The sequence below is a fragment of the Lynx canadensis genome, chromosome A2, assembly GCF_007474595.2.
Source record: "Lynx canadensis isolate LIC74 chromosome A2, mLynCan4.pri.v2, whole genome shotgun sequence".
Lineage (NCBI taxonomy): Eukaryota > Metazoa > Chordata > Mammalia > Carnivora > Felidae > Lynx > Lynx canadensis.
This window is the reverse complement of record NC_044304.2, coordinates 4,257,262-4,282,794: the sequence shown is the minus strand read 5'-3', so window position 1 is coordinate 4,282,794 and position 25,533 is coordinate 4,257,262. Positions and strand designations below refer to the sequence as shown.

General features: G+C 54.5%; 1 protein-coding gene and 2 long non-coding RNA genes across 3 annotated transcripts in view; 2 read left to right on the top strand and 1 right to left on the bottom strand.

The window, feature by feature from the left end:
* Nucleotides 1-230: 230 nt before the first annotated feature.
* Nucleotides 231-17,318, bottom strand: LOC115499463 (long-chain-fatty-acid--CoA ligase ACSBG2-like). The gene is made up of 13 exons (XM_030293392.1): nt 17,258-17,318; nt 16,561-16,784; nt 13,849-13,937; nt 13,180-13,300; nt 8,589-8,669; nt 8,330-8,479; nt 8,034-8,210; nt 6,079-6,260; nt 5,694-5,924; nt 2,168-2,385; nt 1,772-1,911; nt 644-890; nt 231-319 (listed from the first exon to the last, which is right to left on the bottom strand). The coding sequence occupies exons 1-13, from the start codon at nt 17,316-17,318 to the stop codon at nt 231-233; spliced, it is 2,010 nt and encodes a 669-aa protein (XP_030149252.1).
* Nucleotides 5,827-9,412, top strand: LOC115499740. The gene is made up of 3 exons (XR_003964279.1): nt 5,827-5,882; nt 6,763-7,066; nt 8,901-9,412. It is a non-coding gene; the product is annotated as an uncharacterized LOC115499740 (long non-coding RNA).
* The window catches only part of LOC115499734, a 27,024-nt gene continuing 18,108 nt past the window's right edge, over nt 16,618-25,533 (top strand). Inside the window, exon 1 of the long non-coding RNA XR_003964268.1 lies at nt 16,618-16,822. This is a non-coding gene — a long non-coding RNA (uncharacterized LOC115499734). The remainder of the gene's footprint in view (nt 16,823-25,533) is intronic.

Here is a 25,533-nt window from a genome sequence, read left to right as displayed (position 1 = left end):
CTGGGGGTGCAGGACCACCCCGGGTAAACACCACTGCTTTGGCGAAACCATTTTTATTGTCCTTTTACCTTTGAATCTGAAACACTGCCCCAAAGGGGTGGCTTAGCGAAAATGGGGGCTTCCCTCCCACTGGAAGGCGGCTCTGTGATCATCCAATGGGGGACGGAGGAGGCCCACGGCAGGCGGTCTCCTGAGGCAGCAGGAAGCCCCCCCCCGCCCCCCCCTCACTGCTAGTATTCATCCTTCTCCGAGTAAAAGCTTTCAATCTCAGGCTGGTACATCTTGCCCACGTTGGCCCTCTTCAGTTTGGCGGTTGCCCCTGAAACAGAATCACGTCCAAGGCGGGGCCTCCACCCACCCCCTGCAGGATGAGGTGTCGGTGAGCCAGATCTGTCCTAAGGACGCAGAGGGGTGACTGGATTGAGGGGCCCGGGGAAGAGAGGTCTGAGAGGCCTGTCTCCGAATGCCTGGTGGTCTGGGGACCACCGCGGGCGACCGCCTGCCAGATTCCTCGGAGGCGCTGGTTAAAAATGCAGGTGCCAGGGATCCCAGCCCGGGAGATGGTGGCGTTTTGATGAGCACCCCAGGGCCTTGGGTGTGAGCGACCGCGCCCGGACCCCTTCCCCGGCCCGTGCCCACTCACCCAGCTCCCCTCCGGCCATGGAGAAGTCCGTCTCAAGGATGGTCCACTTAACGATCTTGGCGCTGTTGGAGGTGACCTCTGCATTGGCAGCATCGATCCCCTGACTGACGAACTCTGTGACCACCGGGTCTCTGTCACAGACGATGTCCGACAGCCTGGTGGACTGGCTCTTGAGCTGCCGGCAGAAAGCGACCGCCTCGCTGGTCAGCGCGTTCCGAGGCTCCCCCGTGTCCGTGTTGATCTGGCACTGTCGTTCGGGGAAGGCGGGTCAGGTGGCTCTCATGCGGCCCCCCCGAGCCCGGCTCCCCGTGCCGGGGCTCGCACTCGTGGTCCCGACCCTGGGAGGGCCAGGTCCCCACCCCCATTGTACAAATGAGGAAGCGGGCTCAGCCTGGGGGACCTGCCCAGTACTTCCCCGCTTCCTGGAGGCTGGGTGGGCCGGGCTCAAGTCCCTCTGCCATTTTTCTGGAAACAGGCCAGGAGCTTCTCCCCTACAGGCACAGCCAATGTCCCAGGCCCACGACATGGGGAGCTGGCGCTGAGCAACCAACCCACTGCCTCTCCTCTCCCAGCCTCGGTCTCCCCATCTTTTTTTTTTTTTAATTTTTTATGTTTATTTATTTTTGAGACAGAGACAGAGACAGAGTGTGAGTGGGGGAGGGGCAGAGAGAGAGAAGGAGACACGGAATCCGAAACAGGCTCCAGGCTCCGAGCTGTCAGCACAGAGCCCGAGGCGGGGCTTGGACCCACGAACCGTGAGATCATGACCTGAGCCGAAGTCAGACGCTCAACCAACGGAGCCAGGCAGGTGCCCTCCCCCCCGCCTTTTTTTTTTAAGTTTATTTTGAGAGAGAGTGCACACTCATGGGTAAGGGAGGGGCAGAGAGAGAGAGAGAGGGAGAGAGAGAGAATCCCAAGCAGGCTCCGCACTGTCAGCACAGAGCCTGATGCAGAGCTTGAACTCACAAACCGCGAGATCATGACCTGAGCGGAAACCAAGAGTCAGACGCTTCACCGACTGAACCCCCTCCCCAGGCGCCCCAGTCTCCCCATCTCGAAACCAGGATGGCCGCCCCCATCCAGCCAACAGCCCAGACTTGCCATGAGGCTCAAAACCAGCCGAGGTACCTTGAGCGTGAGCAGGGCACAGAGGTATGGGGCGTCCTGGCCCACCAGCACGACGTAGCGGACAAGGGGAATGTACCTCTTCACCCGCTCCTCGATGGGGTTCGGGTTGATCTTCTCACCTGAACTGAGGGTGATGAGATCTGCAGGCGGAGAGAGAGGAGGGTTGTGGTCCTGAAAAGCTACATCAAGTCAGCTGTCCTGGAGCCCAGAGCCACCCCTGAATGCTCAGAAACAACGGAGATAGAGATAGACAGCATACAAAGGGTGCCCCTTCCTCCAAGCTGGACTTCAGTCGTCCCTCATCATCGTGCTGTGTGCAACCTGCACCACCGTCCGCAGCAGCCCCGTGGGGCCTGGTCAGAGGCAGAGAGCACCCTGCAGCCCGGTCTTGCTCACCCCTTTCGTTGCCTGTGACGTAGAGGAATTCGTCATCATCCAAAAAGCCCAGGTCCCCCGTGCGCAGCCAGCCATGGAGATCAATCTTCTCCTGGGTTTTCTCCTCATCGTCGAGGTACCCCATGAAGATGTTCCGGCCCCAAATGTGGATGTCCCCAATGCCATCCCCATCTTCTTTCTGGGTCTTGGTGCGGGTGCTGGGGAGGGACTTCCCACAGCTGGGGACAGTGGGCAGGGAGGGGGTGATTATAGACACCAGGTACAGGTCCCCACTGGCTTAGGGGTGCCCCCTGCTCGCTGCCCCTCTGCCCCCAGGCACACAGGTGTCAGATCCAGGCCTCCTCTGCCTGCCTGGCTGCTAGAGTCCCATAGATCCAAAGTAGGGGACAGATGGAGAAGGGAAACAGGGTGCGGTCCCCCAGGGAGGGAAGGCTTGGCCCACCCTGACTCAGAGCCAAGCTTGCAGGGCACGTGGACGCACGACACCCGGCCCCCGGCCCCTGGGGAACCCACAGGTAAGTACGGGGGACAAGGCAAGGGACAGGTAAACTCAAGACACCATCTGGGTGGAATTGGTTGCTGTGAAAGGTATCTGGGAGGGAGAGGAAGCCATGATCCAGGCGAGAATGAGGCAGCTTACCACCTGCTTATCTCCTTGGAAATGGGGGCCGGGGGAAGATGCTTTTGCTTCACCTCTCAAAGTTTGAGGGTTCCTGTCGTGGCACCTAGACCCCCGTCCTTGCCCTGCTTTCCCCAGGCTGTCTGGAGACTCAGGGCAGGGCCTCCAAGCTGGCCCACCCAACACCCAGGATGCACCCTGCCCGGACTGAATTGCGTCACCCTCAAATTCCTAACCCCCAACGGGGTGGTATTTGGAGGCGATTCGGTTTAGATGAGGTCCTGAGGGTGGGGCCTTCGTGATGAGTCTGATGTCCTTCACGAAGAGACACCAGAGTGAGCTTGCTAGGCCTCTCCCACCGCGCAAAGACGCGGAGAGGAGGCGGCCGTCCCCAAGCCAGAGAGAGGCGCTCCCCCAGAACCGAATCCACGGCACCTTGATCCTGGGCTCGCAGCCTCCAGAACTGAGAGTAAATCTCTGTGGTTTAAGCCCCGCACCCCCTCCGGTCTGGGGCGCTCCGTTACGCCAGCCCCGAGCTAAGACACATCCCATGAGGGCCGACGCCCAGCCCCCAGGGCAGCGCGAGCTCCGAGTTCACGTTCAGGCGCTCCCTGAATGCGCAAACTGCCCAAAAGGAATGAATGGAAACTGAGAGCCCTCAGTGAGCGGCCCCTGTTGTGACTTCACGTCTGCGAACACCACCTACCACAGGCCGCTTTACGGCTTGTGTGGAGTGATCTGTTCTGGAAGGATCAAGGGCTGTCTCTGGCTGCCTAGTGCAAGCCCCACACCCCGCGTGGGAGGGATTCTGTGACGCCTGGTTGTCCCCGCTGTAACCCTAGGGGTGTGACACAGGCCAAGCAGCCACCTAGGAAGCACCGCTGGGGCCCGGACCAGAAACTCCCCAAACCACCTCCCAGCGGCCGAGTAACCTCTCCTTCCTTCAGCCTCCCTGCCTGACCCCCTTTCTGCCCTGCCTCTCTGGGTTCGGGGGTCGAGGTGAGTAAGTGCTTTGTGATTGGCTCTTTGTCCTGTCTCTGCTGAAAGTTGATCCCACCTCCCCCAAAGCCAAGGCGCACTAAGGATGGTGAGTCTCTCCCTGACCAAACTCTGGTCGGGCTCCTCTGAGCCCTCTTCTCGCTGGGTCCTAGCCTTGACGTCTAAGAGCCGCAGGCTCTGTGCTCGAACGATTGCATCCACTCCCACACAGAAAGACCTGCGAACATATTCGCGTTTCTGAAAGCGCGGGCCCCATCCCCAGGATGACTCCATCCCCCCGCCCCCCGCATTCCTGCCCGAGAAAACCCCGAGCTGCCAGGAGAATTTCCCAGATGGCCGCTTAACCCCCCCCCCCCCCCCGTAGACTAGCTCCTTTAAAAAGCTTGCGGATAAGTCCTTTCTCCGCCCTTTGAGATGCAAATCTACTCCCCAGAACGGTCTCCTCCCTTTGAAATGCAAACATTCGGGAGATAAACTCTGGCTCTCTCCTCCAGCTCTTGTGGGAGGTAACGGGCCCCACCGCGGAGGGGCGGCTGGCACTGACCTACCCCATCGCCTCCTTCCAGAAACGCGCGAGGAGTTTATTTCTCTCTAGAGCGGCACCGGTCTGCGGACACCCGGATGAGTTACTGAACCCCCTCCCTTCCTGCTTTTTGTGTGTGTGCGACTGCCATCTCCCAGACCACTCAAGCCCCCACCAGCCTCCCCTACCCCACAGACTCTAAGATGTCCGGTCCCCTTGGCCCAAATGGAAATGGAGGTCCGATCGTACTGGACCCTCCTCGCGGCCGCGGTCGTACTGCGTAAAATCTGCCCCTGTCCCCGTTGGAGAGGTGAGCCCCAGGTGAGGAAGATCCAGGACAGGAGAGGAAGCCGGCGCACCAGAAGGGCCATGACTCTCGCCCCGGTCGCCTGTTCTGTCCCGTTCTTCTTTCAACTTGGCACGAATCCTCCGGGAAGCCTGCGGGGGACCCCCAACTAGATCGGAGGCTGCAGTAGCCGGCCTCCTGGGTGGCTCCCAAAGATCCCTTTGCCCACCCGGAATCCACATCCTTGTGCGGCCCCCTCCCACCCTGGATGGGGCTGATCTGCACGACCCGTCAGAAGTGGCAGAAATAACGAAGGGCCACTTCTGAGGTGAGGCCGTGATAGGGTTGCCAGATCAAATGGGAGGTGCCTCGTAAGACGTCTGTTTCAATTACAAGTTCGGTCGCTCCCTGGTGGTCTAGTGGTGAGGATTCGGCGCTCTCAATTACAAGTTTTGGGGTTAGTACAAGGACGTCCTAGATATCATAGGGGGCTATACCAATACTTTAAAATAACCCGAGAGGTGTTGTTCATCTGAAGTTTCAAACGTCCCCGGGTGTCCCGTACATTTATTTGCTGTCCCAAAGGAGAGGGTGGCATCCACCTTGCTCTCTATGAGGGAAGCAGATGCTGTGGTAGGAGGACCCCCAACTGAGGAACCGGGGCCAGCAGCTCGACCTCGTGAGGGACCCAGAGCCACACAGCTACAAAGCAGCGCCCCTCAATTCCCACCCGCCGCCCCCACCCCCACCCCCACCCCCGGGGACCAGGAAATAACGTTTGTTGCAGCCTTTACAACAGCAGTGAATGCGTTCTCTCCCAAGGTGCCAGGGGGGCAGAAATAATCGGCCATTAGTAAAAATGATGGTTTGCGAATTACAAAACCAAAAAGCAAATCGGAAGGGCTCCAGGTCATGCCACACCTGGGTGCACCTGCTTTTTCACTCATCGGCCTTTGGGTCTGCGTTTGGGGGGGACACGGCCGGGTGATAGCGGGCACCCACCTGGTCCGGGAGTGAGCGGCGGCGGTGGGGGGGGGTGGGGGAAGGGGGTTCAAGGCCAGCCCCGCCCCCCCGCCCCCCCCCCCCCGCCCACACCCACCTCAGCAGCCGGAAGCCCTCCTGCCTGGACAGCGTGTGGACGCCCGTGCTCTCGGACAGGCCGTAGAGCTCACAGATGGGCATGTTGAGGCTGAGGAAGTACTCCGTGGTGGCTCCGGAGAGCCCCGTGCCCAGGTTGAAGTACTGGCGACAACGCTGCAGGCCCAGGAACCTCCGTGCTTGGCTGAAGGTCAGCCTCTTGGCCAGGCTGAAGCACGGGGGGGGGGCGGGTCTGCCTTGGGGAGCAGACGCAGGGGGAGCAGAGCTGGGCCTCCGGACTCCGCCCCGGCCCCGACGCGCCCCCCCCCCACCCCCCTGCACCGGTGCAGACGCCCCCCACCCCTCCCCACCCCGCCACCCTGGGCGGCCCTGAGACCCCGCCTCACCCCAACATCCGCCTTTTGTTGGTCCTGAGCCCCAGACACATGGCCCACTTGTCGAGCCTCCTCCGGAACGGGGTGGAGGCCAGCTGGCTGGTCTTCGGGCTGTCCAGCAATCTGTCCCAGACCCACGGGACGCTGTAGAACATGGTGGGCTTGACCTCCCGCAGCGTGTCTATCAGGGAGCCCTGCGCCACACGGCACAGTGGGCACCCCGCCAAGCCCCCCCTCCCCCCGCCACGGGCACCCTGGGCCCTCGGCCGCCCCCCCGCCCCGCGGCAGGGCCAGGTGCTGGAAGTCCTTCCCGCCGCCCCGGCCGGGAGTCGTGTGGTGAGTGGGGCAGGGGGGCAGTTAACAGCCGCGGCCAGAGCTCCGGCGGGGATGGCAGGGACCGTCTGCTCCCGACTGCCCCCATCAGCGGGACACACAGGATCCGTGTCCTTCCCCAGGTGGCTCAACGCGCCGTTGGCTGTCTCTGGTCCTGTCCACCCTCTCCCAGAACCCCTGAGTCGGGGTGAAGGGGTGCGTGGAGAAGAGCCGGGAAGGGAAGGTGCGGATACAGAGACCCACAGAGATGGAGGGAGGGAGAGACGAGACGAGATACAGAGGGAGGGATGGGGGTCGGAAAGAGAGAATAGGAGGAAGTAGGGCACGGGGACGGACAAACTCCGCCCTCGTCACTCTTTTCAGACCTCCTTCCAGGTACCGGGAAAGGTTCCCGCAGCGAGACCACCACCGAAACACGGACCCTGAACGCTGGCGAGTGAAATCTGTACCAAGCGAGGCAAATCCCACCGCGCCCACCCAAGCCAGCCTTTCTACCGGCCAGGACACGGGTGGCAGAGGCCAGCCCCAGAGCCGAGATGGCTTTGACGTTATGAAAAGGCCTCTCAAGAGTTCCGGGAGGGCAACTGTTTTGTGACGCGTGAAAGCACGACACCGAAACTTTCGTCGTCCGTAAAGTTTTCCGGTTTGGGCCGCGGGGAACCCGCAGGTACGTGTTCTCTCCCTGGGAACCTACACGATGTAGGGAAGCCTAGATCACTTACTGCCTGGCCCTTCGCAGGAAAAGCCTTCGAGCCCCTTGGCTGAGGGAGTCCTAAGGATCCGGGCAACGATGTCAGTGTTCGTTTCCCCCTAATTTCCTGTCTTGATGGGAATTGTGTGTTTTTCTACATTCGGAGAACCAGCACAACCGTGACTGACGTTTCATGATGAATGTCAGTGACCTCGTGTGCTTTTTTTTTTTTCAACTGCAAGTAAAATTCACCAAACACCATTTTCACCACCTCTGAGCACACAGCTCAGCGGCCTCAGGCACATGCACGCTGTCGTGCAGCCGCCACCTGCCTCCAGAACTTTCCATCTCCCCAGACTGAGACTCTGTCCCCATGAAGCACGGACTCCCCACCCCTGGCTCCCACCATCTACTTTGTCTCTGTGGACGGGACTCCACTGGGGATCCCCCGTGCGTGGGGTCACGCGGGACGTGTCCTTCTGTGTCCGGCTCCTGTCACTGCGCACGGCGTCCTCGGGGTCCGTCCACGCGGTGACGGACCCTTCCTAAGGCTGGATCACATTCTGTTGTACGGATGGAACTCATTTCTTTATCCATCTATCTGTTGATGGGCACTTGGGTTGTTTCCACTGATAGGCTTTTAATGGCTCAGTTAAGCTTCCTGCACTGGGAATTTTCTCGCTGCGAGACGAGCCAGGTACACGCTCCCCGTCCTGCACGACACTAGCTCCTGTCCGCTCACCCCCTTCGCTTTACAGATGGGGAAACTGAGGCGCAGGGGGGAGAAGGACCAAGGTCGCACAGCCACCGGCGGGGCACCGGGTGGGGATGCCAGTGCTGGGGTGAGCCCCCCCCTGCTCAGAGTGACCCCCCCCCCGCCCGGCCGGCCTCCCCAACCACCCCTGCACCCACCGCGGCAGGGGACCCAGGAGCTCTGCCTCACCCTCAGAGCGTCCGGCTGGGCAAAGTAGAGGGCTCCGGCGACAGAGATGGAGACCCACACGTCGAAGAGCTGGGCCGTCAGGTAGCTGAGCAGGAGGTAGCTCACCAGGACCTCCTGTTCCTCCGGGGGGCGCTTATAAGACAGGGTCTGGGCAGCGGTCTCCGTGGTCCACGTGATCTGCAAGGCACCTCAGCCGTCCCCCGTGGGCCCTTCTGCCCGCGACCCCCAGGGGCACGCGCTCGTCCACCACGCGAGGCCGGGAGCCCCGGCCTGCCGGCTCCGGGCGGGACGCTCACGTTGTCGTGGCTGAGCATCACGGGCTTTGGGGGGCCGGCGATCGACATGCTGTAGAGCAGGGCACAGCACTGGTTGGGCTTTTGGGAGTCGATGACCTGGTTTAGCGTGTCTTCCGAGACGCCGTCTGCCAGGTCCGGGAAGCCTCTCCACTGCGGAGAGGGTGCCGCGTGGGCTCACGGGGGTGGCGGTGGGTGGGGCCTGTGACCTCCACCCCCGGGGCCGTCCCCTCCCCACCCCCGGCTCCCGGTGAGGACCTACAGAATACAGGCTCTGCAGCCGGGTCCGGATCTCCTCCTTGTACTGGACGATGGCCTTGAGGTGCTTCAAGTAGCCCTGGATCTGCCAGATACCGCGGGGCTCAGCAGGCGCAGGGCTTGAGAGCCGGCGACAGCTCAGCCCCGAGCCCCAGCGCTTCCTACCACGGGCGGCCAGGGCGCCCCCCGCCTTCCCTTTCATTGTGCCAAAACGCACGTGAATTTGCCGTTTTAACCATGTCAGAGCGGGCCATGCAGCGGCACTTAGCACCGCTAAATTCACGTTATGCGACCGTCACCCTCTGTCCGGTTCCAGAACATTCCATCTCCCCGAAAGGGAAGCCGGGCCCCATCAGCCGTGACTCCCTTCCTCCGTCCTCCAGCCCTTGGAAACCACGCATCCGCTCTGCCTCTCCGGACGTGCCGGTTCCAGAGGTTTCGGACACACGGATTCCCACACTATGTGCTGCTTTCCCCGAGCGTCACGTCTTCGAGATCCATCCACGTGCAAGCGCCTCACTCCTCCTGCGGCTGAACGACCACTCCAGGGTGTGGATGGGTCGCAGTTTGCTTGTCCGTTCACGGGGTGGTGGGCAGCTGGGCCGTCCCCACGCTTTGGCTGCTGTGGACGTCTGTGCACGGGTTTTTGTTTGCACACTTGTGCCCCATTCTCTTGGGGAGACACCTGGGAGCAGGATCGCTGGGTCACGGGATCATTCTACGTTTGGCTTTGTAAGGAGCCGCCAGACTTTTCCAGCTTGTTCCACATCCTGACACTTGTCACCCGCTTTTCTTTTTTTAATTTCTTGTTTTCATTAATTTTTTTTGAGAGAGAGAGAGAGAGAGAGAGAGAGAGCAGGGGAGGGGCAGAGAGAGAGGGAGACACAGATTCCAAAGCAGGCTCCAGGCTCCGAGCTGTCGGCACAGAGCACGACGCGGGGCTCAAACCCACGAACCGCGAGACCATGACCTGAGCCGAAGTCGGACACTCAACCGACTGAGCCACCCGGGCGCCCCCTCTGCTTTTCTGATAATAACTGGCTTCCTGGGCGCAAAGTGGTGTTTCGTGGCTTCACTCTGCGTTTCTCCCCGATGACGTTACGTGTTGGGCATCTTTTCACCGGCTCATTGGCCATCTGCGTTTCTTCTCTAGAGAGAGGTACTTAAGTCCTCGGCCCAGTTTTTGAATTGGGACTTTTGTTGTGGTGGTTGTGTTTTGATTTTGATGTTGGGGGGTCCTGGGCACATTTTGAAGGCAGACTGCGTTAATTCCCTACGGCTGATAGGGGCCACTAAGGTACGACATATTGCGTGATTGGGTCAGGTCTCTGCTTAGAGTCTCATAATCCCCAAATCCAGGTGTGGGTGCTGGGTCCCTTTCTGGAGGCTCCAAGGAGCATTGTTCATTGGGACCCTGGCTCATTTGAGCTGTTGGCAGAATTCAGTTCCTTGCAGATGTAGGACCGAGGCCTGCCTGTCTCCCTCCTGGCTGTCAGCTGAAGGCCATTCTCGGCTTCTAGATAGCGCCATATCCCCTGGCTCGTGGGCCCTTCCTCCATTTTCAAAGCCAGAACCAGGGTGGGCTGCGTTCCTCTCCTGCTTTGAATCTCTCTGCCGTCCCTTCTGCCTCACGTCTCCCATCTCCAGCTGGAGAAAGTTCTGTGCTTTGAGGGGCTTGTGTGATTATAGGAGACCCACCCGGATAATCCAGGATCATCTCCCATCTGAAGGGCCTTACTCTTAATCCTAAAAGCAAAATGCCTTTTTGCCACGGGAGGCGCCCGGATCACAGGCTCCGGGAATTAGGACGTGGACGTCTTCGGCCATCCCCCAGAGCCAACAGGATTTCCTGAGAGAGGGGACCCGGGAATCTGGAGGGAGGAAGTACCCACCACCTGAGACAGGAAACTCAGAGGGAAGGTGCAGGTTGTGGGTGGGAAGATCGGGAGGTTAGGTCTGGACCTAACCTAAGATGCTTCTTAGGCGTCGCAGTGTGACCATTGGGAAAGCTGGAGATGAAAACGTGGGAAATGTCAGCAAATAGGTATCACCTGGGGGGAAAGTACAGGACCCAGAGCAGCCATCTGCTGTCCCAGACGTGGCCCTCTAACTGAGGTCCAAACAAGACGAACGGCAAAGAGCAGCGGTCAGTGAGGACAGCCGAGCAGTGTAAGTTTCACTATTTACATCTTGCGCTGGCCCCTTAGCATCTGAGTTTGCGACCCCACCTTCGCAGGGGCTCACCTTCCGGGTGGCGAATGACCCAGGCCGCACATACCTTGTCACCTGCACAGACCCTGTCTTGGGTTTATTTACTTATTTAATAGACATAGAAAATTAGAATCGTGGTAAAAATAATACACAACAAAGTTTAACACCTTAACTACTTTTAAGCACATAGTTGGTGGTGTTAATTATATTTGCATTCATGTGAAAGAGAACCCCTAAACTTTCTCATCTCCCCCAAACTGAGACTCTGTCCCCATGAAGCACGGACTCCTCACCCCCCTGCCCCAGCCCTGGCTCCCACCATCTACTCTCTGTCTCTGTGGACGGGACTCCTCCGGGGACCTCCTGCGAGTGGGGTCGTGCAGGACGTGTCCTTCTGTGTCTGGCTTCTGTCACTGAGCACAGTATCTTCAAGGTCCATCCATATTGTAGCAGGTGTAGAAATGTCCCTTCCTGGGGCACCTGAGTGGCTCAGACAGCTAAGCGTCCGACTTCGCCTCGGGTCATGATCTCACGGGTTCGTGGGTTTGAGCCCCGCGTCGGGTTCTGTGCTAACAGCTCGGAGCCTGGAGCCTGCTTCGGATTCTGTGTCTCCCTGTCTCTCTGCCCTCCCCCACCCTCCCTCTGTCTCTCTCTCTCTCTCTCTCAAAAGTAAACATTTAAAAAATAAACGTTTTTAAAAAAGGAATGCCCTTCTTTCCTTCCTTCCTAAGGCTGGATAACATTCCATTGTTTGGATGGACCACACGGTGTTTGTCCATTCATCCGTCAGCGGACACTGGGTTATTTCCACATTTTGACTTCTGTGAATACTACTGCTATGCACTTGAGCGAACAAATAATATCTTCGGGGGGTGGGGGGCCTGGGTGGCTCAGTTGGTTAAGCGTCTGACTCTTGATGTCGGCTCAGGTCATGATCTCACTCACGGCTTGTGGGATCGAACCCTGTGTCAGGCTCCGTGCTGACAGCCTGGGATTCTCTCTCTCCCTCTCTCTCCGCCCCTCCCCTGCTCTCTCTCTCTCACACACACAAGATGAATAAATAAGCTTAAAAAAACCAATCTTTGAGATCTTTCCTTCACTTCTTTTGGGTATGTAGCCAGCAGTGAGATTGCTGGTAACTCTGAAGTTTTGAGGAAATGTCGTGTTGTGTCCCACAGTGGCTACGCCATTTTACGTTCTCACCAAGACCGAGAGAGGATGGAATTTATTGAGGAATAATTTCCGTGCACAGAACAGCCACAGACACTGACACGCAGTGGAGACACCCATTCTCGTTGCTCTTGGGTGCATATCCGCGGGTGAAAGGGCTGCACCACATAGTAGGTGTTTATCTAACCTGACATGAAACCGTCAAACCGCTTCTCAGGGTGGCAGTAACTTCTTGCAGTGAAGGTCCTCATCAGCGCTCGGTATTACCCGTTTTAAAATCGGAGTCATCCTGGGGCGCCTGGGTGGCTCGGTCGGTTGAGCGTCCGGCTTCGGCTCAGGTCATGACCTCACGGTTCGTGAGTTCGAGCCCCGCGTCGGGCTCTGTGCTGACAGCATAGAGCCTGGAGCCCGCTTCCGATTCTGTGTCTCCTTCTCTCTCTGCCCCTCCCCCACTCTCTCTCTTTCAAATATAAATAAACATTAAAAAAAATTTTTTTTTGAGTCATCCTCGTGGGTGTTTCATGGTGGTCGTCTTTGCCTCCTTACCTCTGTCTGCTTGTCATGGTCCTCTTAGCGTCCCCATTTCACAGGGAGTTGCTTTGAACCATCGCGCCCACGCCCAGAACCACCTCACTCGGATCAGCCCCGGACCCAGGGAAATTCAGGGTTCCCCCCAAATAGGACCCGTTGTACCATCCCGATAAGATGAAAGAAACATCTAGAACAGGCAAGTCCACAGAGACAGAAAGTGGGTTGCCAGGGGCTGGGGCCAGGGGAATGAGGAGTCCCCACTAATAGGCACAGGGTTTCCTTTGCAGGTGATGGAATGTTCTGGAACCAGACAGAGGTCATGGTTCCACAACACTACGAACGTACTAAATGCCACAGAATCGTACACTAAAAAGGGTTAAGAGGGTAAATTGTACACTGTGTGCATTTTACCGGAATAATTTTTGTTTTAAGTGGGAGGAGGGGATCTGCCTGCTTTGCAGCGGGAAGGTGTAAGTCCCAGTTGGGGGTGCGTTGGGGGTTAGCGCCGGGACCCGCACTGGGCCAGAACATCACTCGCCTGGCACCCCACAGGGGCCCTGGGCCCATCCATCCGTGGAATCCGCGGTTCCCATCTCACGAGGGACCACGGAGGGTGGGTCCATCGCTCATTGGGTTCCTTTTCTTTATTAGGTGAAGTTCGTGCCTTTGCACGAGTCACTAACCTGGATGATTTTCTGCAGCTGTCTGTCATTATCCACCACAAAGATGTCCATCTCCGAGCTTTCGGCGATGACCTGGCAGGTTTTCGGAGAGTTGGTGGACAAGATGCCAACGGAGAAGCCTCTGGAAGCAGAACCCAAGAAGTGAGGACCCACTGGTGAATCGGAGGGCTCCCAGGAGGCCGGTTGTGTCATAGGAGAGACAGTCCCTCGGGTGGGGCATAGAGTATGGCACACATCCCCTGACACCCCCAATATGCCTTGTTTGAAGGTGGGACTCAGGGACAGCTTGGGCTTGGACCCTGCCTTCTGGGGGTTCCCCAACAGTCTGGACAGGTAGAGGGAGGTCTCAATGCTGGGGAGCCCTGGGGAGGCTTCTTGGAGGAGGGGTCATGGGAGCTGGGCTTCACAGGACGTGTTTGAGTTTGACAGGTAGAGAGTGTCGGAAGGGCGAGCTGGCTGGTGCCCAGGGCTGGGCCCTTGACAAATCCCACTGAGCACAGACCAAGCAGGAGCCTTAGTTTGCTCCCTGAGCTGGGGACTCTTCCGTGAGACCCCTATGGATTCAAGAGCGGGGGGGGGGGGGGGGGGGGAAGGAGGGGGGAAGAGCCTTTGCTGGGCTGATGGCTTCCTGACTCCGTGTACCCCAGGGCGATACCTGGTACCTCTTACCCAGCCATGATAGCACCAATGCTCGCGATGACCCACTCCTCGGAGTTTAACCCCATGATCCCCACGCTGTGGAAGCGTTCCAGGCCCAGCTGGGAAAGGAGGCCCTTGTGAGGCAAAGGGGGCTCACCGGCCATTTGCCCCCACGTGCCCAGGAGCCTCAGGCTGAGAACCTCGGGCTCTCTTTTCTCTGTTGACCATTGGTGCTTCTGTTTGCTAATAGAATAGCCCATCCCCCCCCCCCCATTACAAGCTACCATATATATTCACGTGGAGCGGGGGTTCTCAACATGGATGATTCTGCCTTCCAGGTGACATTGGGCAACATCTGGAGACATTTTTGGGGAAGGGGATGGTGCTGACATGGAGTGGGCGGGCACCGGGGTTGCTAGGAAACATTGTCTAACGTACAGGACAGACCCCTCCACAAAAGAGTGATCCAGCCCCAAATGTTGATAGATGGAGATTGGAAAACACTGAGAAAAGACAAACAAAATGCCCGCCCCCGACATTTTTATGAATAAATATTTGATAAAATCTGGGCAGTACTTATCCCTATATGATCATAACCCACCATTGTTCGTAAAACCATGCATCCTATTTCCCCAGCCTTTGAATATTTCTCTATGGTATCAGATATAACACCTCTATGATATTGTATTGTAGAGAAATGTCATAATTTAGCGACTGCCTCCCCACCCCGCCTTACTGGTTGATACTTAAGTAAGATCCTTTCTCCCCTCTACTTTTATTAGATACAATATTGGGGTGAACATCTGCATGGCTCAGGTTCTGGATTCCCACATGATCACTTGTGCTGACATCTGGATTGACTTAAACATTCAAGATGACACACATTCACCCGTCCTGGCAGGACCAGGTGATGCCATCCCCAGGTGGGTCGTTCCCGTCCACTCCAGACTCTTGGGCACCACTGCCCACTCCTAGTGTCCTCGTCAGGCAGGCACGACACACCCAACACGGCCCGAACAAAATTGCTGACGTTACCCACCCCCCTCTGCCGGCCCCGCCCTCCGCAATCTCAGTCAGTAGCAGTCCCTCCAACTTGCACTGGCCAGAAATCTTGATTATCCTCAGTGCCTTTCATTCTCTCTGACACCCAATCCGTCAAGAAATGATGTTGGCTCTGCCTTCAGAATCTGACCACCTCCTATCCCCTCTCCGGGTACCACACAGGTCTCCAAAACGTCTTCATCTCAACCTCACGGGTCTCTCTTTTTCCACGCAGCCTGTAAGCAACCAACTCTGGGCGCATCCCTCCTCTCACAGCCCTCCATGGCTCCCACCTCACTCCTGGTAAAAGCCCCACAAGACCCAGCAAGACGTGTCCCCGTTACCCCCTGCCCTCACCACCTCCCTCTCTCCTTTCCACTCATTCTGCTTCAGCCACACGGGCCTCTTTGCTATTCAGTCAACATGCATGGCACTGTTCTGCCCCAGGGCCTTTGCACATTTGTTCCCACTACCTGCAACACTTATCCCCAAATACTCACTTGGCTCCCTGCCCCCCACCAAGTTGTTTAAGTCTTTGCGAAAATATCACTCTCAGAGAGGCTCTCACTGGCCACCATATATTAAAATTTCCACTCCCACCCCTAGCTCATCTACCCCCTTCCCTGCTTTAGTTTTCTCTGGACCACTGTCTACTTCACACATCCTTGTTTATTACATTGACTGGAGAAGTCCCTTGAGGTCCCTTATCCTCTTTCCTAATCTGATAGATGGGTATTCATTCATTGAAGATATACCCAAGGGGCTGGTTCTGTTCTAGATTCTGGGGGCCTGCAATGAATGAGGCAGACTGGCCCCTTGCCCTCATAACTGACCAGCTAAACAAATAAATTATACAATCATACTACCAGGTGGCCATGAAAGCTGGGCAGAAAATTTTCAAAGGAGCTGTGATAGAGATTAGTGTGTGTGTGTGTGTGGGGGGGGGGAGTTTGGGGATCCAGGGTGATCAGGGATGACCTTGCTCAAAAGATGAGACGTTGGAGAAGAGACACATTAACAGTAACAACCATAAGAATAAATGCTGAGTAATGCTTCGTGCGAGCCAGGAGCTATTTGATATGTGTCCACTCACTGAATTCTTGTAGCAAACCTTTGTGTGAGGTGCTATGATGTTTTATTTTATGTATTTGCACACAAAAATCCCAATATAACAATGTTTTATACTAAATTCAATACAAATAAAGTATAAAATGGATATGGCCATATAGAACTTTCCTACTTTTAATATTATATATATATGTGTATGTATATATATGTATATATATAAATAGATACAGAAACCCCATGTTACAGATGAGGAAACGAGGGCATGATGAGAATGAGTAATTTTTCAAAAACGTTAATTGAAATACAGCTGACACCTAATGTTACATTAGCTTCACGTGCACAACACGGTGATTCCGCAAGTCTACACGTGATGCTGTGCTCACCGCAAGTGTAGCCTAGGTCATTGTTTAACGAAAAAGATCACAGGCACTGAAGGTACACCTCTCGATGAGGGAGGTTGAGTGATTTGAGCAAGAACGCGCAGACGAGGGCAGAGCCAGGGGAAAGGATTCGCGCCCGCCCCGCAGGCGGGGAGGCAGAGGAGGAGCGGCGCGCAGGCGCAGTGGCGCGGGCGCGGCAGTGCGCAAGCGCGCAGAGGCGGGCGGCGCGCAGGCGCGGGAGGGCACGTGGTACCTTGAGGAAGGCCTTGGCGGCGCGCCGGCATTCCTCGTAGTACTCGATGTAGGTGAGCAGGTGCCAGCCGGTCCTGTGCTTGGAGCCGAGCGCGATGTAGTTGGCGTACTTGATGGCCGTGTTCATGACCATGTCGTGCACGGTGACGGGCGCCTGGCTGGCGAAGGCGTCCTCCTGCCGCAGGTGCACCTCGCCGTCGCGCCTTGACGTCCAGTAGCGGGGACCTGTGGGCAGGCGGGGCCCGGGGGCCAGGAGACCCCAGGTAGGTGAAAGGGGGCAGGGCCGTGGCTCTGAAGGCGGCCCAGGCGGGCGGAGGACGCAGGGGAGAGTCGGGGGCGAGAGGCAGGGCGGCGGGAGGGAGAAAGACACAGCCGCCAAGGGAGGAAGACAGGTGAATGGGGAGACGCAGAAAAGGGCGCGGGGGCGGGTGGACAGACAGATGCACTGGGCCCCCTGCCAGCAAGCGGGCAGCTCAGTGACGGGCCCGCCACCCTCCCGTGCACTTACCAAGGACCGGGCACCTATGACAAAGTGCATCCACCTTCGTTCACAGCCTCCCTCCCCTGCTCCCGGCCAGCCCCACACGACCTCAAAGATCCCAGCGCTGGCTCAGCCACCCTTGGCCATCCCCGAGGGGCTTCTCTGGGAACTCCACCTTCTCTAGAACGCCACACCCAGGGCCCAGGGAGTCCCCCACCTCTGGCTTTAGTTTCTGCTCGGGGATCTCTCTCCTTTGGACTTGGCTTGTTCGAGGACATGGTGTCCACAGTACCCTCGGCCTCTCTTCTTCTTACTGCCTGGGAAGCATCTGGTCTCCTGGGACTGAAGAGACAAACGTTCATATAAACCCAGTGACAGTCCGTTGGAGGGCTGGGAGTGTCCAGCTGTGTGGAGGCACAGGGGTCCCACCTGGTCACAGGGGTGATTGGACAAGGCTACTCTAAACGGGGGGGGGGGGGACGAGGTGACCAAAGAAGAGAGGGAGAAGGAATCTGAGAAAAGAGAGTAATGTGATGAAGGCCATCAGGGCTGGAGTACAAGGAAAAGTGGGGGCCATAGAAGGAAATGAAGTGCGATGGGTGGTGAGGGCAGAATTGGCATGGGGTCTTGCCGGCTGTGTTACTAAAAAATTGCTTTCTGGTGCCTTCTGTGCCCATCCCCCACCCAGTATGCAGACTGGTTCATCCCTGGCAGGAGCTGAAACATCTCAGCTCCCAACCCCTCCCTTCCACCCACAGCACATTTTTACCCTTCTCTGTCATCGGGAGGGCAGTGCCCACTTCTGTCTCCAGCTTCTTTTTATCAGCTTTGGTCACCCCCTCCTCTGCTGTAGCCACAGGGGGGACAGCCGTCTCTAGACTGGATGTCTAGAATGTTCCCGCCTGTGGCCAGCCTTTGTGACATCACTGTGGATTCCGTAGCCTGGAGCCTCGATGGCGACATGGCCTGTTGCTGCTTTGCAGAGGCCCGTCTTAGGGGACCGGGGTCTACCCAAGAAGGCCCTTCGCTATCTGCACCCCACCCCCCCTCCCCCCAGCCAGTGGTTCCCAAGGTGACAGCCCCCAGGGAGGAGGCAGCAGCAAAGTCTTGGGTTTCAGTCTGGCGGCTGGAGGGACTTTATAGTCTCTGCCCGGCTTTGTTACAGCTTTGAGTGAACGTGTTCACGAGGGAGCCTGACAGGGAGTAGTGAGGCAGAGGAGGCAGCCTGGAAGGCACTGGCAGCACGGAGGCTAAGGAAGCCGACTGTTTCAAAGAGCTAGGCAAGGTCGGCAGAAGGTCGACAAGGACTTTGATTCGCTGTGCCTGGTTGGTCATGAATTCATGTGCTGCATTTGCACAGATTGTTGGACCCTGTTGAGGCCGGTTCGCACACAGATCATTTAGAGGCCTCTTTGGCTCCTCAAAAATTTAAGCATCACATTATCGTGTGACCCCACAATCCCGTTTCCGGGGATATACCCAAGAGAATTGGAAGCAGGGACTCGGAGAGGGTTTGCACACGGTAGTTCAGAGAAACCCACCGTCCACTGGTGGACGAAGGATAAGTGGTGGTCCATCCGCGCAATGGAATACTACTCAGCCTTAGAAAAGGGAGGACGTTTCTGGCACCTGCTACGACGTGGATGAACCTTGAAGACATTATGCTCAGTGAGATAAGCGAGACACAAAAGGACAAATACTGTAGGATTCTAGTCCTGTGAGGTACTTAAGTCAGATTCATAGAGACAGAAAGGTTGCTGGGGAAGGCTGCTGAAGTTCCAAATCTTGATTGATTTGGAGGTGAGTCACGTGAGGGGGAGAGCCAAGGGGGTTTCTGGCTGAAGCCACATGGTTCTGGGGCCAGCAGTCTCCCGAATCAGCAGCTTCTTGGGCACGAACAGTGTTCCTGATCACAGCGGGGGCAGTGTGATTCCACCGTCGGCTGCTGTAGAGGTGATGGGGCCTTCTCGACGGGGGGCCTAGGGGTCGTTCCTGCACATCCTCCTCCAGCCTTATGAGCGATTCCCACCCCCCAGCTTTTTTGAGCTGTAATTTACAAACCATAAATCCACCCAGTGCAACGATTTTTAATAAAGCCATGCGATTGTGAAGCCGTCACCATATTCTAATTTTTGGCCGCTTCCGTCACCCTGAAAAGACCTCATCCCAGCCTCGGGCAACTGCTGATCTGCTCTCTGTCTCCATAGCTTTGCCTTTATTAGAAATTAGAAATTAGAAATTACTAAGCAGAGTAAGGCATCGTGTGGTCTCTTGCGTCCGGCCTTTTCCACGTAGTCTAAGTTCATCTGCACGTGTTGGTTGTTCGAGCATTTTTATGCTTGAGTGGCCTTCCATTATTTGGATGTACTATGTTTTGTGTAGTGACTCATTGGTTGACGGACATTCGGATTTTCTCCCAGCGTTTGGTGCTTATGCATAATGCCACTATGAACATTGGTATACAAATTTTTGCGTCATCTCTCCTTGGCATCGTATATACGTGGGAGCTGAATTTCTGGGTCACATAGTAACTCTTTGTTTAACGTTGGAGGAAACTTCTAAACTTGCTTTCCAAAGTTGCGGTGCCATTTTGCATTCCCACCAGCAGAAACGGGTTCTGGTTTCTGCACGTGGTTGCCAACACTTGGCATTGGGTGGGTGGGCGTAAAGTGCTGTGACGTTGTACTTCCCACTTGCACGTCCTTGATGATTAATGACATTGGGCATCTTTTCACATGTTAAGTGGCCACCTGTCTGTCTTTAGAGAAATGTTCCATCAAATCCGTAAATTGAGTCATTTGCTTTTTTATTGTTGAGTTGTAAGTGTTCTTTACATATTCTGGCAACAAGTCCTTAAACTGATACATGATTCTTTTTTTTTTAATTTTTTTTTTGAGAGAGAGAGCAGGGGAGGGGCAGAAAGAGAGAGAGGGAGAGAGAATCCTAAGCAGGCTTCGTGCCCAATGTGGAGCCTGACATGGGGCTTGATCTCATGACTGTGAGATCATGACCTGAGCCGAAATCAAGAGTCGGACACTTAGCTGACAGAGCCACCCAGACACCCCTAGCAGATACATGATTCTTAAATACATTTGCCTTTTTACTTGCAGAGTTGACGTTTATTTGCCAGTATCTTTTGAAGGACAAGAGTTTTTTATTTCGGTGAGGTCCATTTTTTGTCATTTCTTTTAATTTGTGGTTTGTGCTTTGGTGTCATATCTAAGAAATCATATCTCAGAAACCTAATCCAAGGGCACATTTATCCCCCCTAATGTTTTGTAGTTTTGGCTTTTCCATTTAGGTGTGCGATACATTTTGATTTCGTTTTTGTGTGTAGTGTGAGGTGATGGTCTAAGTTCTCCGAAGTGTTTTGTTTGTTTTTGGCGTATTCCATCATTATTTGTTGAAAAGACTGCCCTTTTCCCAGTGAGTCACCTTGGCACCTTTATTAAGGATTAGTTGACCATAAGTGTGAGCTTGCATTTCAGGACTGTCTGTCTTATTGATCTCATAGCACAGTTTCGGTCAGTAGCTTTGTGGTAAGCTGTTAAGACAAAAGTCCCGTATCTTTGTTCTTTTTTTTTTTTTTCAACGTTTATTTATTTTTGGGACAGAGAGAGACAGAGCATGAACGGGGGAGGGGCAGAGAGAGAGGGAGACACAGAATCGGAAACAGACTCCAGGCTCTGAGCCATCAGCCCAGAGCCCGACGCGGGGCTCGAACTCACGGACCGCGAGATCGTGACCTGGCTGAAGTCGGACGCTTAACCGACTGCGCCACCCAGGCGCCCCTCTTTGTTCTTTTATGAAAGGCGAGGATCCGGTGGATGGAGGGACAGGGCAAGGAAGTCATCATGGGGGACATAAGGATTACACGGACTCTGAGCCTGCAGGCTATTTGTGACAGCATGGGAGGGCTTAAGAAAATGACGGGTTCTGAGTTCAAATTCGTATCTCAAAGCAGTTTGCAGAGAATCGCTGCTGTGGATGCTTTTCGTGATTTCTTACCTCTTCTAGCTTCAGGTTGCTGAGTTATAGCGTGGCACGAATTCTCACCAGATCTTTGTGTGAAAGTCAGGGCATTTGCTGAGTTAGAGGGACCCTGAGAATGGAAATATTTGGAATGGTGTCATTTGGGAAGAAGACTGTATGGTTTTGAGTGCCCGCCCTGAACTTTAGAATCCCACTCAGGCTCCCTTGGGAGGAAGGAAGAAACAAAAGGCAGCCCCTTCCCGCCATCTAGAGAGGCAGTAACCTTGCAATAGAAGCCAGTTTTCACGCTAGCTCCCTCCTTGCCTCCACACTGAAAAGGGAGTGAAGTCTCAAAATTACTTCAGGAGGCCACTTAACTTACAATGCCAAGCCTTGGGATGAAAAATCGCCAACGACCTATAAGATTTGGGTAATTTAGAAACGGCAGGCAATCTGGGTCCTACATGTGGGGTCGGATTCCGAGGGTGCTACACCGGGAAAGGAGAAATGAGTTTATCCAGATAGGTGTGCGGACTAGAGGTGTTAGCTTTATTAGACTGGCTCGAGCAGCTGGGGGTTGTTCTGGTTGTGAGTGGGGTTGGTAAACTGAAAGCTGAACTCGGTGCCGGCCTTAGTGACTATAGATGAGATGCCAGAAAGAGAGAGACAGAGCACAGGCGGGGGAGGGGCAGAGAGAGAGGGAGACCCAGAATCCGAAGCAGGCTCCGGGCTCTGAGCCGTCAGCCCAGAGCCCGACGCGGGGCTCGAACCCACGAACCGTGAGATCACGACCTGAGCCGAAGTCGGACGCTTGACTGACGGAGCCACCCAGACGGGCCCTAGCATATTTTTTTTAAGTGGGAGAAAAATCAAGTTTATGTCTTTTAACATGCCCTTTAAATAACTTATTTTGAGGCCATAGTAAGTTACGGGAAAGTTTCCAAAACACTCCGCAAAGAACTCTCCATCCTCTATGCAGATGCATTTCCTCCGTCACCCACTGCCCACCCCCCGCCCCCCGCCCCCACCAGATTGTCCGTTAGTCTTTTTCCGAGTAACCTGCAGGTGTTTCGCACAACTATTCTGAGTGTGTATCTTCTCCAGACAAGGACGCTGTCCCACACAAGCCTCCACATCGGCACATCACCATCTCCGCCTGACCATCCATTCCTCGCATCCCGTTCTTATTTTCTTAAGTGATCCGGTACGGCCCCCCTTTCTGGTCCAGGGTCATGTGCCCTTAGCTGTCATGTCTCCTCAGACTCCTTCAGTCTCCTTCACCCCCTCTCTGTCTCTCATCCCTGGCCCGGCTTGAAGAACACGGGCCTTACCTTCTATAGAGTGAGCCCCATCTCGGGTTCGCCCGCTGCTTCCTCTTGACCAGACTGGGGCCATGCCTCTGGCACGTAAAGGAGCCACAGAGGGGCCCCATGTAACTGGCCTGTGTGGTTCACTTCCTCACAGCAGTTTGGGACCTGCAGCTCAAAAGCCCTCTGGAGCCAAACCCCAATTTTTTCTTTAACTTGGAACAGACGATTTTCTAGGTCCCAAGGGTACGTTAAATTATATTGATCATTATACACCATCAGAAGGGAAAGACGGTAGCAAAGTCAGTTTCCTACACAGCCAGTTGTTTAAAATACACCTTGGGGGCGCCTGGGAGGCTCAGTTGGTGAAGCATCTGACTCTTGGTATCAGCTCAGGTCATGATCTCACGGTTGGTGAGTTTGCGCCCCGTGTCGGGCTCTGCTCTGACTGCGTAGAGCCTGCTTGGGATTCTCTCTCTCTCCCTCTCTGTCTCTGCCCCTCCCTTGCTCATTCTCATTCTCTCTCTCTCTCTCTAAATAAATAAACATTAAAAAAATAAAAATATACCTTAAATAAGCATATTTTTAGCCATTTAGAGCCTGCTTGCTTTGTATATCCCTTGAAACTTTATGCAACATGTGCCATATAAAAGATAAACTCCAGAGCTATAAGAGACCCCAGGCCACTGTGCCCTTTGGAGCCGTCGGACCCCAAAACTCCCTGCCCAGCTGCTGAGCAGTATCACCCAGACAGATAAGCCCTCTTTCTCCTGGGGTGTGAGGGTGGCCCCTTGCCCTCCTCCGGTCCTGGGCGGTTCTCGCCTCTGGAAACTCTCATGCTGTGAGGGACTTTCCCTGCACTGGAACCAAGGTGTTGCCCACATAAAGCTATTGTCACCTTGTGGTCATGCTCAGACCCGGTCCCTCCAACTCGCAACAGCTTTCTTGGAAGGAATGGGACAGAAAGCACGCCATGTTCCTTTTAGCGCGGTCATCAGGAGGTGACATAAACCTTGACCACCTGGTCAAGTTGGTGTCTGTCAGGCCCCCCCACCTTAAATTTATCTTTCCTCCTTCTGTAATTGGTCGGAATTTTGTGGGGAGGTATTATGAGATTATACCATCTTCCCCATCGTCAAACCTCCAGCCACTGACCTTGGTACCCGGTGATGACCCCTGTTTGTCCATCCACCTGCATACTGACTGCCAGACGGAGATTTTCCAATCCCACTATTCCTTCTGTGTTATTGGGGACTTTGTGTTACAATAGTTATAACCAGTTATTCTGTGGGGTATACTCTGTTATTGTCATTATTTGTTTTGATACTCAAATTGCCCCTGACGTGGCCAGCGGAAAGTCCTTCAGCCTGGTTCCTCTGGCCCTCTGCCAGGCCCCACCTTTTGTGTTTTGTTTTGTTTTGTCCTAGCACTTTACTTTCTGACACAAGAAGTTCCAGGCTCTTTCTTGGCCCTGGAGTCAGACATTTCCCCAAACATCCCTGGTTCCTTTTAGCAGTAGATGGGATTTAGAAGCCAAGATCTGGGCATTCAGTGTGCTAACTGCTGCTGGGCCCTTGGAGCAGACGGAGATAGAAAACACGTATATATGTATGTATGTATGTGCATGTATGTACACAAAACTACGTGAGTGTGTACTTACAGACCTAGTAGATATATATAACACACGTCTACAGTTCTGTATCCGTGTGTATGTATTATAAAAATATGAGTTGTACATAACCTCCAATTCAAATATAATACCTCCTCATTCTAGCCTTTTCCTAAGTTTCTTCTCTGGCAACAAGAAACTTGGCTTCCACTTTTTAAAAATCTATTTACTTATTTGTTCAGTGTATCCAGCCTCCTGACCACACTGTTCCTCTCCTCAGCCTGCCATGTCTGTGTTCCCCTCAGTTCCACACCCTTGGCCTCTAAGCCTGCCCCCTGCCCCCTCCTCACATTCTCAACCACCGTGCTAACTGTCCCCTGCCCGGAAGAGAAAATGTCTCTCTAACATATTTTTATACGTAAATATGAATTCTCCCACCTCTATCACACACACATATCTTTTTTTTTTTAATTTTTTTTTAATTTTTTTTTTTTTTAATTTTTTTTTTCAACGTTTATTTATTTTTGGGACAGAGAGAGACAGAGCATGAATGGGGGAGGGGCAGAGAGAGAGGGAGACACAGAATCGGAAACAGGCTCCAGGCTCTGAGCCATCAGCCCAGAGCCCGACGCGGGGCTCGAACTCACGGACCGCGAGATCGTGACCTGGTTGAAGTCGGACGCTTAACCGACTGCGCCACCCAGGCGCCCCACACATATCTTTTTTCTATAGTGACATATATATTTATATGTAGTCGATTCTTGTTATTTGTGGTAGTTATGCTTACACAGGTCCTGTGAATACTGGATTAGCAAATATCGAACCATTGCTCTTAGGAGAAATACAGAGTCAGGTTCCTGGCAGCCTCTGTCACAACATTTTTATGAACTGATCGCTACCTAACCTTGTTTATTTGTGTTTTCTGTTCAGGGACACCTTAGTTAATACACATTATTGATCCATTTGCATAGAACTCATGGCCAGCAGCGCTAGAATTCATGTGTGAATGAAGTTTATCTGACACCTATACTTTCTCTCCCTGGGCTCATCATAGCCTTCTTGCACTCGGGAACACTAGACAGAGTTTCAGCACTAGACTTGGGGGCCACTTTCAACAGTGAAATCACCCAACAAACATGCAAAAACACGGTGCTAAGCAGACCCCCAGAAGGACATGCATTTACATTGTGAGCTCAAGCGAGAAGGCAAGGCAGTGCTGTGTTTGACCTCAGCTGAGAATGTGAATGTTGGGCACTTCAGACTTTGCACTGCTCTGCACATGTCCACAGATGACCACAAAAGTACAGGGAGCATTGACTTGGGGGTTACAGGTAAGTTTTAGTGAGTGCCAAACTTGCAAATACAGAGTCTTCAAAAGAGGAAGAGTGACTACACTTACATATTAAAAAAACAGACCTACCAGATGGGTAAGGAAGCCCATCAAAAATGACTTTACCCTTATATGCATTATTATTATTATTATTATTATTATTATTATTATTATTGCAAGGAGAATGTCTTCATACATTTCTGATCTATTTATACTTATATATATAGATATATATTTAATGTTTATTCATTTTTGAGAGACAGAGCATGCGCGGG

Excerpts from the sequence above, each read along its gene's own strand:
- LOC115499463 (XM_030293392.1), bottom strand. The coding sequence starts at position 17,318 with ATGTCCTCGAACAAGCCAAGTCCAAAGGAGAGAGATCCCCGAGCAGAA. Across the intron at positions 13,301-13,848 it reads ATTGGTGCTATCATGGCTGG|AGGCTTCTCCGTTGGCATCT; the intron begins GTAAGAGGTACC and ends TTCTGCTTCCAG. Across the intron at positions 2,386-5,693 it reads GAGGGCTTCCGGCTGCTGAG|CTGTGGGAAGTCCCTCCCCA; the intron begins GTGGGTGTGGGC and ends CACTGTCCCCAG.